We start from the raw sequence: 13546 nt of genomic DNA, 5'->3' as shown, positions 1-13546 counted from the left end.
CTGGAAGTGGGTCAGGCACATTACTTATTCCACACCCCTTGTATTTGGAAGCCAGTCTCTTCTTGCTGCTATTTCAGATTATTTGAAACCTTAGCAGCAAGTTTTAGTTTCCCCTCCATCAAGGCCAGAGATTTTAAGGAAATATCAGATATTTTGTAATTCATATGCAAAACTAGGAAAACAAATGACTATGATTGAAACATTTTATGACTGTAAAAACATGCCAAAAATAAGCTCTGGATGATGGATGATCCCCTAAATATGAAACCTTAAGGGCAAATGTGACATAGCCCACTACACAAGTCGGGTTATTACTTTTCCAACGAGCCTTCATTTGTTAAATTCTGATTAATAGTTGCTGAAATTTGGAACTTATAAAATTGCCAAAAAAGTAGGTATATATATATATATATATATATATATATATATATATGATAAGAATAATGGAAACTGTATTGCAAAAAGATAGAGAAATAAAAAGGAACAAATCAAGTTATGTGTTCATCAACGTTTCGTCTTTATTTTGAGACTTCCTCTGGATGAATGAAATTAAGAAAACAGAACACCAGTACAAATATTTGGAAATATATTTTTGATGTAATGAAATGTATGACACTGTTCCATTTCAGAAATGGAAAAAGTCGTTGGAAATTAAAAAAGGGGGAATCATATCTTTTTAAATATATTAACGGCTATATGACGTTATAAATTTTTTTTTTATCTTACTTTCTTTCACAACGCTATCCTCCTTTTGAATTTCCAATGACTTTTTCGTTTCTGAAATGGAACAGAGTTATACATTTCATTACATCAAAAATATATTTTCAATTATTTGTACGGGTGTTTTATTTTCTTAATTTCATTCCCCCAAAGGAAGTCTCCAAAGACGGAACGTTGATGAACACATAACTTACTTTGTTCCTTTTTATTTCTCTCTCTCTCTCTCATATATATATATATATATATATATATATATATATATATATATATATATATATATATATATACACACACACACACACACACACTGGTAGCCAAATTGGATATTGAAATGCTGATATCTTTGGTTCTATGTGACGAAACTACATGAAAATGTGCAGACTTATTGTAGATTATAATACCATTCTATGATTAGAATTTTATAACAATTGGTAAAAAAGAACCTATATTTTCAAACCAATAAAATATGCCCAAATTTGCCTACATTTGCCTACATAGTGTTCTGCCAGGCTAGTTTCAGTTTTGCTGCTTCGGTTGCCTCCCTGTGTGTGTGTGTGTGTTAAAAATATGTAGATGTAAAATACATAAATACTTTATCCAGGGTCAATATCAACGATTTATCTTTATAAAATAAAACAAATTTAAATATTGCATTCACATTGGATGCTATTTAATGCTGCAAATTATATAAAAGCAAAGAATGCTTGATATTAGATCATATATAAACGAAACTGTTGACATGAGAAGCAAAACTGTGCACGAGCTGATCTATTGTGTGCGTATAGATAAGATGAATACCTTCTCATCTACTTTGCTCCCTTTACAAATTCACACCCTTCATATCTCCTCCTCCTACTACTACTCCTCAGCCAAAACTTGGAGTATTCATTTCTCTTCTCAGTACATTTACTGCAATCGAAGCCTGAGGATGCTGGACTTAAAATAAAGTCGCAGTTTAACATTGTATGCACATATGTAGGCAAAAATGTTCGAATAAATAAAAAAAATTACATAATATTTTTATTCATACAGGCATGTACAAACACTGGCATGACAATGTTCCGATCTGTAGTTATCAATAACCAAGATCTTTCTTCTTGAGCAAAAAGTCTGTCCTTTCTTTTAGATGTTCATATTGAAAATTATATCTATTAAAAGCTTGTTGACAGTGATGTACACTTCTCTGCAGCCTCTTTCCCACAGAAGAGGCATTGCAACCTTGTCTCTGCTCTATCGTTATTTTCATGGCAGTACTCGTCTGAGCTCCAATCTATGGTCCTCCTTTGCTAAACTTTCACAAAAAACACTACTAGCTACAACCACTATCAACAATTTCCCCCACTCTCTATCTGTGCTTAAATCTAAACACAGATTCCATGAACAAACTTTCTTTCCTAGAACTGCCCGCCTGTGGAATACTGGCTCACTGGCCTGCTTCATGGTCGATTACAATATGGCGGTCTTCAAGTCTAATGTAAACAAGTTCTTGTTGAGCCATCTCCTTAAATAATCCAAACTCTACCCAATTTACACATTAACAATAACTACACTACCACCTTACATTCATTAATTCTTATCCTCGAGTGGCCTTATAAGTAATGACTTCCTTGTAAAAAAAAAAACAATAACGAGGTGGTAATTCAGGTAGAAATAGTGAACGCAATATTACAATGAAAGAAGGAAAGGTTCGGTCATGAAGAAGAGAAGACTTTGAAGAATTACTAAAGTCCAAAACAAATATCAATGTTCAATGCAGTGCTATTGAATATAGTTATGCATGAGAAAGTCGACATAGGAAAAAAAGGGTCCAAAGTATTCTATGACTACAATAAATATGAATTTATTGACATCGACAAGAACTAAAACAAAATGTGTGCAAAACAAGAGACTTTGATGATATGGCCATGTTGAAAAGATGGATGAAAGTTCTAGGTATAGTAGATGTAGAACAGTTGAGGAAGCAAGCTCAGTTCAGGAAAACACAGAAGAAAGTGATAAAATGGACTTGAGGGAAAAAGGGATAAACAAAGACCTTGGAAGTCAGTTTTTTTAAACCACCAAACAGTTGTCAACATGTAAAATGTGTATTAAATCGATGATGAACTATTGTGAAGATTTGAAAACTTTTTTTTAAGCTAAATCCTTTTTATGATTGAAATATGATCATGAAATGATTAGAATGTTTGCAAATTCAGACCATATGGATATTATTGTCATTCATCTACAATGTTAATGCAATTAAATTCATGTTAAAAGATGTTTTGGGGGTGAATGTCATTGGCATGAAATCTATATACTAAAGCATGAATTATGTTTTTTTTGTTTTTTTTTTATCTGGATGAATCAGATTAATGATGCCATCCATTACAACAAGTGAAATTAGTCCCCCCTTGCCAAACTTTCACAAAAAAACCATTTGACTATATAGATATAACCACTATCAACACCCCCCCCCCCACTATCTGTGACTAAATCTAAACGCAGATTCCATGAACAAAGTTTCTTTCCCAGAACTGCTCGCTTGTAGAAAACGTTCCATTGACCTGCTTCCCGGTTGGTTAAATACACCATGGTAGCCTTCGAATCTACTCTGAACAAGTTCGTGTTGAACCGTCCCATTAATAATCAAATTTTACCTAATTTAAACCATTAACGATTACTACACTCATTCATTAACCTTTATCCTCGAGTGGCCTTTGGACGTTGATAAATGGTGACTCCTAGATACGTGCAACATGAATGCCGATGCTCAAAATGTATAAACATTTTGACCCCTCCCTTTACTTAAAAATTCATCAAAAATCAGGAAATTAACCAATTTTAATGAAATTTTCAATATTTATCAAGTAACGATCATGGAATATAATGAACCCATTATTTTTATTGAAATCTTAGAAGAAGTGTATTATTTTATTTAACCAAAAATAACTTTTCTAAAGTTATGGTTGTCAGTAATAAAAAAATAATTGCATGAATTTATTTTTGCTTTTTTATGAAAATAAAGCATCGTAAATTGTAACAATTAAAAATAATTGTTTCATTTTTAAAGGAACACTAGCGGGGGGGGGGGGTACCTGGCATTGCCCGGGTGTTTGGAGGTGTGTGTGGTTTTGGGTAAATCAAAACTCGGGGGGGGGGAGACTTAAAATAAAAAAAAAGTTTTGGTAGGTAAGTATGAGGATCGAACCCGAATCCTTGAGGCTAAGTTGGAAATTAAAGTGTGAAAAAAAACGTGCGACGTTAACCATTGGGCCACCGCTTATAGTAAAGGAAGCATGTTTGAATTTATTTAAGTATTAAAAACAGACTTAACACGTGGCCGCAATAAAAGTTAACTCTGCTGCTTCTATTTGACCCCATTAATTAATGAGGTCAAATAGAAGTCACGCAGTTAACTTTTGCTGCGGGGCAGCTTTTGGGTTTGTTTACCCAACTTTGACTGGTTTTTTCCCAAGATGTTGGTGAGAGGAAAACCAGCTGCCCATTGTCCAGATTGAATAGCAACTGTCTGATATAAGAAGCTTGGCCCGACATTGATCAAAGCTGATTGCTTCTGGACGTTTCCCGTTGCGATTGCCAGGAAAATGCCATAGCTCTGAGTTAGGTTTGGTATTATACATAAAAGCTGAACGAACACAAGATGGGCTGAAATAGCAATAATTTGTAAAAATCTGTAAATAAATCTATACGCTACACGCGTTCCCAAATCCTAGATATTATTATATAGAGGGTATATAAACAGTTCTAAGTGATAGTAACGACCCCAAGAGCGTGTGCGAAATAAGCCTTTGCGAGACATACACGAAATGGTCACACACATTTTGCCTTTTATATATATAGATTACAAAAAAAACTCCCTAAAGTCCATATTAATGAATTCGATATAACTCAAAGAAAAATTAATTTCACCAACTTCTAATATTATAATTTAATTAAGCATTGGTTATTTAATATTTTCACACACAAAAATTATTATTGCAAAAAAAATGTTATAAAAAAATTTTATTTGATTTTTTTTTAGAATTACAAATGTGCATAATTTTTATGTGTAAGATTCTAATATTTTCCTTGCTTGCATGAATGTGGAACTTTCGGCGCAACATAATTTTTATATAATCTTGAAAAATACAAGTGTATTTTTTTAATTTAAAAGCAGGAACATAGAAAAATAAATGAATTAAAAAATGGTAAAAATTATACAAACGTTCATGATAGGAATGTACGATAAATTGGCTTTACGAATTATGTCTTCCTATTTTTTTCCCCACCATTTTTTGCCCGTACCTACAAGTAATAAAAAAAAAACATAAAAAATACAGAGAACATAGTTGGCCATGTCCTGGCGTAACCTGGCAAAGTAGATTAATTCAAGAAATTTGATGCTCAAATATGAAAGATTTGTCATTCTGAGTAGATGTTAGTAATAGTATTATGACAAATACCAGATGAAACCAGTATTCCTGCAGATATCTATATCGTTGATTGTATTTTAGTCTCATAATGTGTAGATTGCTTGAAGTTTTTTAACGGTTGTTATCGGCGTTTTTACATGGTCAAACATGAGACTCTTCTGTCATGTGTTTTTTTTTTATTTGCTAACTAGCAGTTCAGCCCGGCTTTACTCGGGCCCAATGTACTGTTCATAACTTTGTGTGCATGTGTATAGATTAAAAAGTGTGAATATGTATAGTAATGCCTTTCTATATAATAGGCTTCCTTAACTACTATAGAGAAAAGTTAGTAGAGACTGCAGAAGTAAAATTTTTGAAAACTTTGACCCCAATTTTGACTCCTTAACATTTGTTTTGGGCTCAAATCTAATTAAAATGTTTGACTCATGTCCAGGTAACCTACATCTAAAATTTCAAGTGTTTAGACCAAAAATTGAGGGAGGAGTTTGGTAGAGTCTGCAAAAGTAAACTATTTCAACCTTGACCTCTTGGCAGCGAAACTTTCGCCCAAAAACTGATTAAAAAGCTTGCTGCATGTCTGAGTACCCTTTATGTAAAATTGCAAATTTTTAAACCCAAAATTGGCTTAATAGTTTGCTAGAGACCGCAAATGTAGAATCTTTTGAACTTTGACCCTTTGGCAGCTAAATTTTCGGCCAAAAACCAATTAAAAAGCTTGCCCTATATCTGAATACACTTTATGTAAAATTTAAAATGTTTAGACCCAAAATTGGCTGAGTAATTTCTTTGACCTCTATTATGACCCTATAACATTTGTTTTTGGGCTCAAATCAAATTATAAAGTTAGAGCCATGTCCAAGTAATCTATATCTTAAATTTCAAGTGTTTAGACCCAAAATTGACAGAGGAGTTTGGTAGAGTTCTCAAGGGACAAATCGTTGAACTTTGACCCCTTAACAGCCAAATTTCTGGCCGAAAACGGATTACAAAGATTTTCCCAAATCTCCATACCCTGTATATCAAATTTCGAGTCTGTAGACTGAAAATTGACAGTTATTGCATAGGGAAATGTACACAGACAGGCATACACACACACACAGAGACACTTTCACAGATACATATTGATCATCGATTTAAGAATTAAGAAAGAAACTGTAAAAAGTGGAAAATTTGAAATAGTACATCCCCCACCACAGCCTTATTTAAGATTAAAAAAAAGAAAAAAATTGGCTGATAAAAACGAAAATGCTACCACCCTAATTTTCCCATTTCAAAATGGATAAATCATTCGGTTATCATTTTACATTAAATTAATATTGAAAAGTGATCTGCCAGTTTAAAATGTAAAACATTTTTTGATAATTCGTTTTTTGTGGATATTTAAACCTATAACCCGATAAAATAAGAGAAACCTTATTGAAGTATTTTCAAAATTATAATTCTGAATACTTTTTTTTTTAATCGAAAATGCTTAAAGCATTTGTTTTCTGTACTCGTCCGTGAAATCCTTCAAAACTGAGACGATTGTAATTTTGTTTCAATCCGGCAACCGTAATTAGACGGATGTTAGTTTAATCACATGAAGAAATGAAATTCGGAAGAAAGATAAAGGAAATTAATATTCCTTTCAAAAAAAAAAAAAAAAAAAAAAAAAAAAAAAAAAAAAATGGGGGGGGGATCTAACTGAAGAATGTGTTTCTCGTAAGATCCCTGGTATTTAGACGTAAATAACATGTACAATGCTGACCATTGAAAATTTGAAATCAAATTAACCCCGAAGAAATGCTTATCCCTTTCGTCTTAGATATTTTCCACATTAATATAGTCAATGAAAAAGAAACAGCCTTAAACTAAAGGTACACCAAGTTAGTAATCGATTTTGTGTTAGTAAATAAATTTTGTTTTATGTTTTTTTTTAAAAGCATTATTAAAAGATTGTTTTTCTGTTTTTAATTTATCAAAATATTGTTTTGTAAAAAAGTATTTCATATTTGTTTCAATAAAATATGAAATAGTAGAATTTTATGTTTGTTAAGAAAGATTTCGACATTGAAAAATTATATATTTGTATACTTTTTTATGATAAACGTTTTCTTTGATTTTATGAAAAAATAAAAACATTCATCAAAAGTTACGAAACGGTTTTCTGACTGTTTTGGGTTTACATCGAAAGTGATTAATAAAATAATCGAAAGATGAAACTGAAAAAAAAAAAACACTCAGAAGAATGAGCTATATCGATGCATGGCTCATTTCACCTCAGTGTTTGATAAAGCAAGACTGTTTCATTTGTAACTAGAGTGGATGGTGGTCACTAGTACAACAGCGTAGTAATCATTAGTAGCGAAAATTGGGTATAATTTGATTATTTAAGGAGACGGTTCGACAAGAACTTTTTACATTGAACTTGAAGACGACCATGCTGTAATCAGCCGGAAAGCAGGCTAGCAGAACAGAGTTCCACAGATTAATAGCTATAAGAAAGAAACTTTATTCATGGAATCTGCATTTGGAGTCTGGTAAAGTTAGAGAGTGGGGGAAATTGTTGATAATGGTTATAGTTAGTCGAGCGTTGTTTGTGAACATTTGGCAAAGGAGAGAGTAATAGATTTAAGCTCACACGAGGTAATGCAAGACTGTTTAATTGTGTTTGTTTAATTATTTGTTAACTGAAAGTAAAAACCATTATTGTTCTTTATATTTGAAAATGATTTTTTTTTAACTTTAATCGCTAGAATGAAATCACATTTCCATGTTTATGTAATAGTCAAATTGGAAGTTTTGTGTTTTGTAAATGCTATTTATGCAAGTGGCAGGAAGAAATTCACTCTAGTTTCGTGAAGATTACGCCTTTTTAATAGAAAACGTATGATATCTAGCAATGTTTTGTACATAATAAAACGAAATTGATAATAACACTGCAAATCAAAATTTTCACAAAAATATTAATAAACTCATATTTGCTGCTTTTTATTGGTTATTGATTTTTGTTTTTGTGCTATTAAGAAAAATATCTGCTTTATCAAAAAGATTATTGATTAAATATATTTTTTCCGTGGAATTTCCACAGGCCCTACTAGTAAATAATGCTGTAAAACAATTTGTGCACTTGTATTTATTTTCTATCTCAATCTCTCTCTATATATACTAGTAGAATACACACTCCAGGATGGGTATAAGCAATAAATGTAGTATTAATTAAAAATTTTAATGTTTTTTTATTTCTTTGAAGCTATGATATGATGAAAACTCCTTAAACGGTAAAGTTTACAAAAAACTAAATAATAATGTGCCCAGTTACTCCTGTCTTGTAGAACACATATTTTATAATAAGTTAAATAGCTTAGCATTTTATAATAAGTTAAATAGCTTAGCATTTTATAATAAGTTAAATAGCTTAGCATTTTATCAAACATTTATATATTACTAGACTACCCATGACCTGTTGGGTCAGTATTAGCTATGGAATTAATGTGACGTAAAGAAAATAGTTTTTTTGTGACGCAACAGAAACATTTCTATCAAAGTATATTAAAATGAAAAAAAAAAAAAGAATATAGATAGATAGATTTCTATGAGTCGTTCTGTTTATAATTGTTTATTTTTGAAAATAAAACTCACAGACATTGGATTATAAGTGGTTGGCCATACTTGTAGGTAAATGTGTACTGAACAGATACCGTAATACTTAAAGTTAAATTCAAATTTTGATATATTTTTTTTAAGTGAAAGTGTTAGTTGAAAGTATAGAATAGTCAAAAACACTCTCCCCATGTTAAGAATGGCTTTTTAAATAGAAAATGAAAATAAAATGTAACTTTTTTCATTTATTTTAAACAAGCATTCATGACCCATTGGGTCAAATATTTAATTTATATGTTAATAATAAGGTCAATAAAACTAATTAAGACAATGCGGAAATGAACGATGTAAAAAAAAAAAAGCAGAAAGTATTAACAATTGTTTATTTGGATAATTTAAATGCGAAAAAAAAAAACAATTGGGATGCTGAAAATGTACTTTATTTACGCTGTTATAGGAAAATGAACGATGTAAAAAAAAAAGCAGAAAGTATTAACAATTGTTTATTTGGATAATTTAAACGCAAAAAATATACAACACCCGTTACAAGGTTATTTGAGTTTTATAATTATATCGATTGATACGGCATAATCATGTTGACACACCGGTTCTTAGATTATTGAAGTTAAGCAACGATGAGCCTGGCAATTATTAGATGGATGACCATTTGGGGATAGTAGGCACTGTATGTGTTCTTTGTCTATCTTGGCATGGTTTCCAGTCGTCCTGTATTTCTACTTATCGCTAGAATAAAACAGTGCCAACTCAAGTGAGAAAGTGTTGGAGATTGCATGACTCATGTGGCAAAAAAGATTTTATGCACAATTCACACTATATAATATTTCCAGCCCGCATTGGCCTGAAAAGTCATCTGTGAACCAAGAAAAACCCAGTCAACTACAAATTAGTGATGTTCGTGGTCTTCATATACAATGATGGACGAACACATATATTATTGACATTCATGCATATGCACAGATCCTTTTAAAAATGTACGATTTAAATGAATCAAAATTTCATGTAGAGTAATTCTTTTCTCTACACATTTTTTTATATCTAACTCAGATTTTTAAATTTGGAGGAGGGGTCAGGTATAAGTTTTGGGTAGGCATATACCCTTAAATGGTAAAGTTTGCAAAAAAAAAAGAAAAAAAAAAGAAAAAAGTGATCATGTTACTTATCAGATTGTCAAAATTCATTACGATTGATTCAGATAAAAAATACTATATATATTTCTTAAGTGTTAATATTTCCAAAAAAAAAAAAAAGAAAAAAGAAAAGAATTGTGCCCATGTTGCTCAGTGTGTTGTCCAGGGTATATTTTCCAAAATTTATAAAGATTTGCTTATTAATTTAGGAGATATGTATAGTTATTCACAGATACATATTTTGTCATTTTATGACTTATCAGTGTTGCTAGATGCACACTTTTACATAGGATGTTTAGGCTTATAAGTGTGTAATTTAGAGAATAAGTGTGTATATGTTCATTCTAATAGTGCTCTTTACTAAAATAGTAACTAGAACTGATGCCTATGAGTTTTGTTCACTTATATTGATAAGTTGGCAGGGGAGCCAAAAAAACGTACATATATGTCAAATTTTGTTACTTTTTCTGGTTATAATTATATTACGTATGAGTTACTTCCCCTGTGAGTTTAGGAAGAATTGTCTCCCTTACAACTGGATAGGAGCTCGAATATAGTCAATTGCAATAATCAGCCGTAGATCCAGCAAAACACTTGTCTTTGAATAACTATTTTACCTATAATAATTAAATAAATATATATACATAAATATAATATTTGATTCTAATTTTATATTTTACTTTTTTCAGCTTGCACAACATCTCCAAAGACCCCACCACAGTCGGAGTCAAAACCCTCTCTCAAGCCACCAACTTCAGATGAACCACCAGCAGATGCTGAAGAAAGCAAAGAATCAAGTGAGAAACTTGGAGAAGATCCCAACTACTAGACCGCCTCTCTGGTCTGCTCTTTTTTTTTTTAGCTTCTTTGCCCACATAGATTGGGCCAATTTAATAAAGAACAATCTGAAAAGAATAGAGTGGAGCAACCAAGTTTGCAAGTGACATTTAAAATAAAAACTAGGAGTTGTCCATTCCCCGCTGCTGCTGCTGATTTTTACTACCTCAAGGGCGGAACTCTGTTATTAAATAAATTTAATAATTTCATGAATTTATCACGTTCATGTTAACGGCGTGGCTTAGATATTCATTATCCATCTGAACGATATATCATCGGAGAATTGGTATACCAATAGAATATTCGTATAGTACATGAAAGGAGTGGTAAGATAAAGGTTGACCATTTTATTTTAATATTTAAAATGATATAAAAGATTTAGTAAAGTTTGAACCAAAGTAGGAACATTTTATTATTCTTTAATTTGGTAAAAGACATTCAGTTAAGAAAATATTTCAAAACAAAAAGAAAAAATGTACAATATAAGTAGAAAAAAAAATAAAGTTAATGCTTACAGAAAAACTATGAATAATTACTCGTATTTTCATATATATATATATATATATATATATATATATATTTCTGTCTATGTTGACGGATTAGACTGAATGTTCCTCTCCATCTTAAATAAGATTAAAAAACATTGAAGCCCTTTACTAAAATAAAAGTATGGGACATATAAAATCATAATAAAGAAGGAAGAAAGCAGCAAAAGTGGGGGAAGGTTAGGCAGTTGGGGATCAAATAAATATTGCCATCCTTTTTTTTTTTTTTTTTCGGGGAAATTCTGCTGCCAATCAAAATCTGAAAAACAACCATTACTAAATAAGAGGGGGAAGATAATGAAGGAAAGAAACACTCACCTGAGGGGAAAATTTAAAATATAATTAAGCACCTGTAAGTTTGAAAAAAAATTTTTTTAAAATGGACAAATATGAATGAAATTGAAATAATAAAAAAATAATACTACCAATTTTTTTATTCAAAAACATTCTAAAAGAAATGAAATATTGAAACGGTGAATGAAAAGAGGAAAGCAAATATATAATTGAAAAATAGTTTAAGAAAATTTAGATGGGAGGGTGGAAAGAGGCAAAGAAAAAAGTAAATTCTGCATCTTTGTCCCCCCACCCCCAGCCATCTTTTTCATTTGAAATGTAATCTTATATAATCTTTGAACTTGCGGAACTGCAACCCTTCATAAACAAAAACAATAAATATAAATCAATGGGGAATCTTTAAAAATAAAGACAACTGCAAAAATATTTAGAAAAGCAGAAAAGAATTTACAAAAAACAAAGTTAAAACTTAGAAGCCAATTTAAAAAAATATATGAAAGAAAAGTGGGCAGAACAGAATTATATATATATATAATGATTTTCATCTACACTGATTGTTTTTTGTTTGTTTGTTTTTTATTAATGTACATATGTCAAGTTTAAATTGTGGTTTTTCTTTGTGTATGTGTGCATTTGTAAGAATTGTTTTCTTTCTTTTTTTCTAATACTAAAACTTTCTGGTAAATTATGTAAACCCACTTAATTTTTTATGAAAGAAAAAATATACTATTTAAAAAAAATAAAAACAGAGGAAAAGAAGCAAGAACCACCAACCCTTCCCCCCTCTTTCATTCCCAACCACCCCTCCAACTTTCAATTTAAATTTCACCCATTTCCTTCCTGCCAATCTGCCCTCCATATGTCTGTAAATGTTTGTCTATCCGTTTGTAAATAAATATTTATTTCCAAAAGTGGAAAATAAAAGACATTAATAATAATAAAAAACCTCTAACTAAATACCCACCCAATCCCAACACTACTTATCCTAAATTTTATTGCTTCAGGATTTTTTTTTTAAACAAACAAAAAAAAAAGAAATCTCTTCAATTCTTTCTCTAATGTGTGTCTTCCTTTATACCCCTGTCATATAACATTCCCAATATGGCTGCCACAATCTTCACCATAGGAAGATCTTTTATTTTTGCTTGCTTTCTTTCTCCAACCCATCTAATTTTTGCATATCAATCAAATGTTTTCCTGATAGAACTCCCCCGATTCTTATCAGGTATGATAAACTACCATAATCTTGGCATCGAATCAATACTTTTTTGTTTTCCTAATGACTAATTATTCCCTGACAGGTAACAGAGCCCTCTTGCCATTTTCATTACATGGCCTTTTTTTTTTTGTTACATAAATGAAAAACGATTGTTAATTCTCTGCAGAAGTTGCTGTTAAACAAATAAATGAAATGAATTTGCGTTCAGATAATAACTTCCAAGTATGACTTCTATCTGGTAAAGCATCTCGTAAAGTAAGAGATAATGACTTCTACCTGCTAAAATATGATTATAAAATATAACCCAAGTTTAAAAAAAACGGTATTGCCCTTGAAATTATATATATATATATATATATTATATATATACATACACACCCAGTGGATACGAAGTGGACCCATATGTAGGATAGAGAAGAGAGAAACCTCCCAAAGCTAAAAATGCATATTATTGTTCTTTCATACAAAGCAGGAAATTAAAAATGAGGATGATCACAATACATATCAAAAATATTGTTAAAAAAAAAAAAAAAAAAAGGACAGTTTGTTTTTTTTATTATTATTTATTTATTTATTGATATTTTTAGAAAATTTTTTAAAGAAAAACATGAACATTTAATACTGAACTTGTGTTTAAAAAGAGCAGGACTCTAAAACATAGAATACTGTTTTTCTTTTTTCTTTTTCTTTTTTCTTTTACTTTTTTCAACCGCAACCATAAGTTTTTTTGACATTGTGTCCCAATGTTAAACCCACTTATATATAAAAATAAATAAAACGAAGTGTTGT

At 30.7% G+C, this 13546-nt stretch overlaps 1 protein-coding gene across 4 annotated transcripts in view; it reads left to right on the top strand.

Annotated features, from left to right (window-relative positions):
- Positions 1–11202, top strand: part of LOC145279615 (rho GTPase-activating protein 100F-like) — a 395691-nt gene extending 384489 nt beyond the window's left edge. For all 4 annotated transcript variants that reach the window (XR_013868416.1, XR_013868417.1, XM_080130816.1 and 1 more), the window contains one exon: positions 10552–11202. Coding sequence is in view for 1 of the 4 variants with exons in the window: in XM_080130816.1 (XP_079986942.1) it covers positions 10552–10691 (140 nt within the window). In the remaining 3 variants the exon portion in view is untranslated. The remainder of the gene's footprint in view (positions 1–10551) is intronic.
- Positions 11203–13546: the final 2344 nt, after the last annotated feature.

Source organism: Euprymna scolopes, chromosome 7, assembly GCF_053919585.1.
Source record: "Euprymna scolopes isolate OS-2025 chromosome 7, ASM5391958v1, whole genome shotgun sequence".
In the NCBI taxonomy this organism is placed as follows: domain Eukaryota; kingdom Metazoa; phylum Mollusca; class Cephalopoda; order Sepiida; family Sepiolidae; genus Euprymna; species Euprymna scolopes.
Note: the sequence above shows the minus strand (reverse complement) of the source record. Positions and strands in the feature narration are given on the sequence as shown.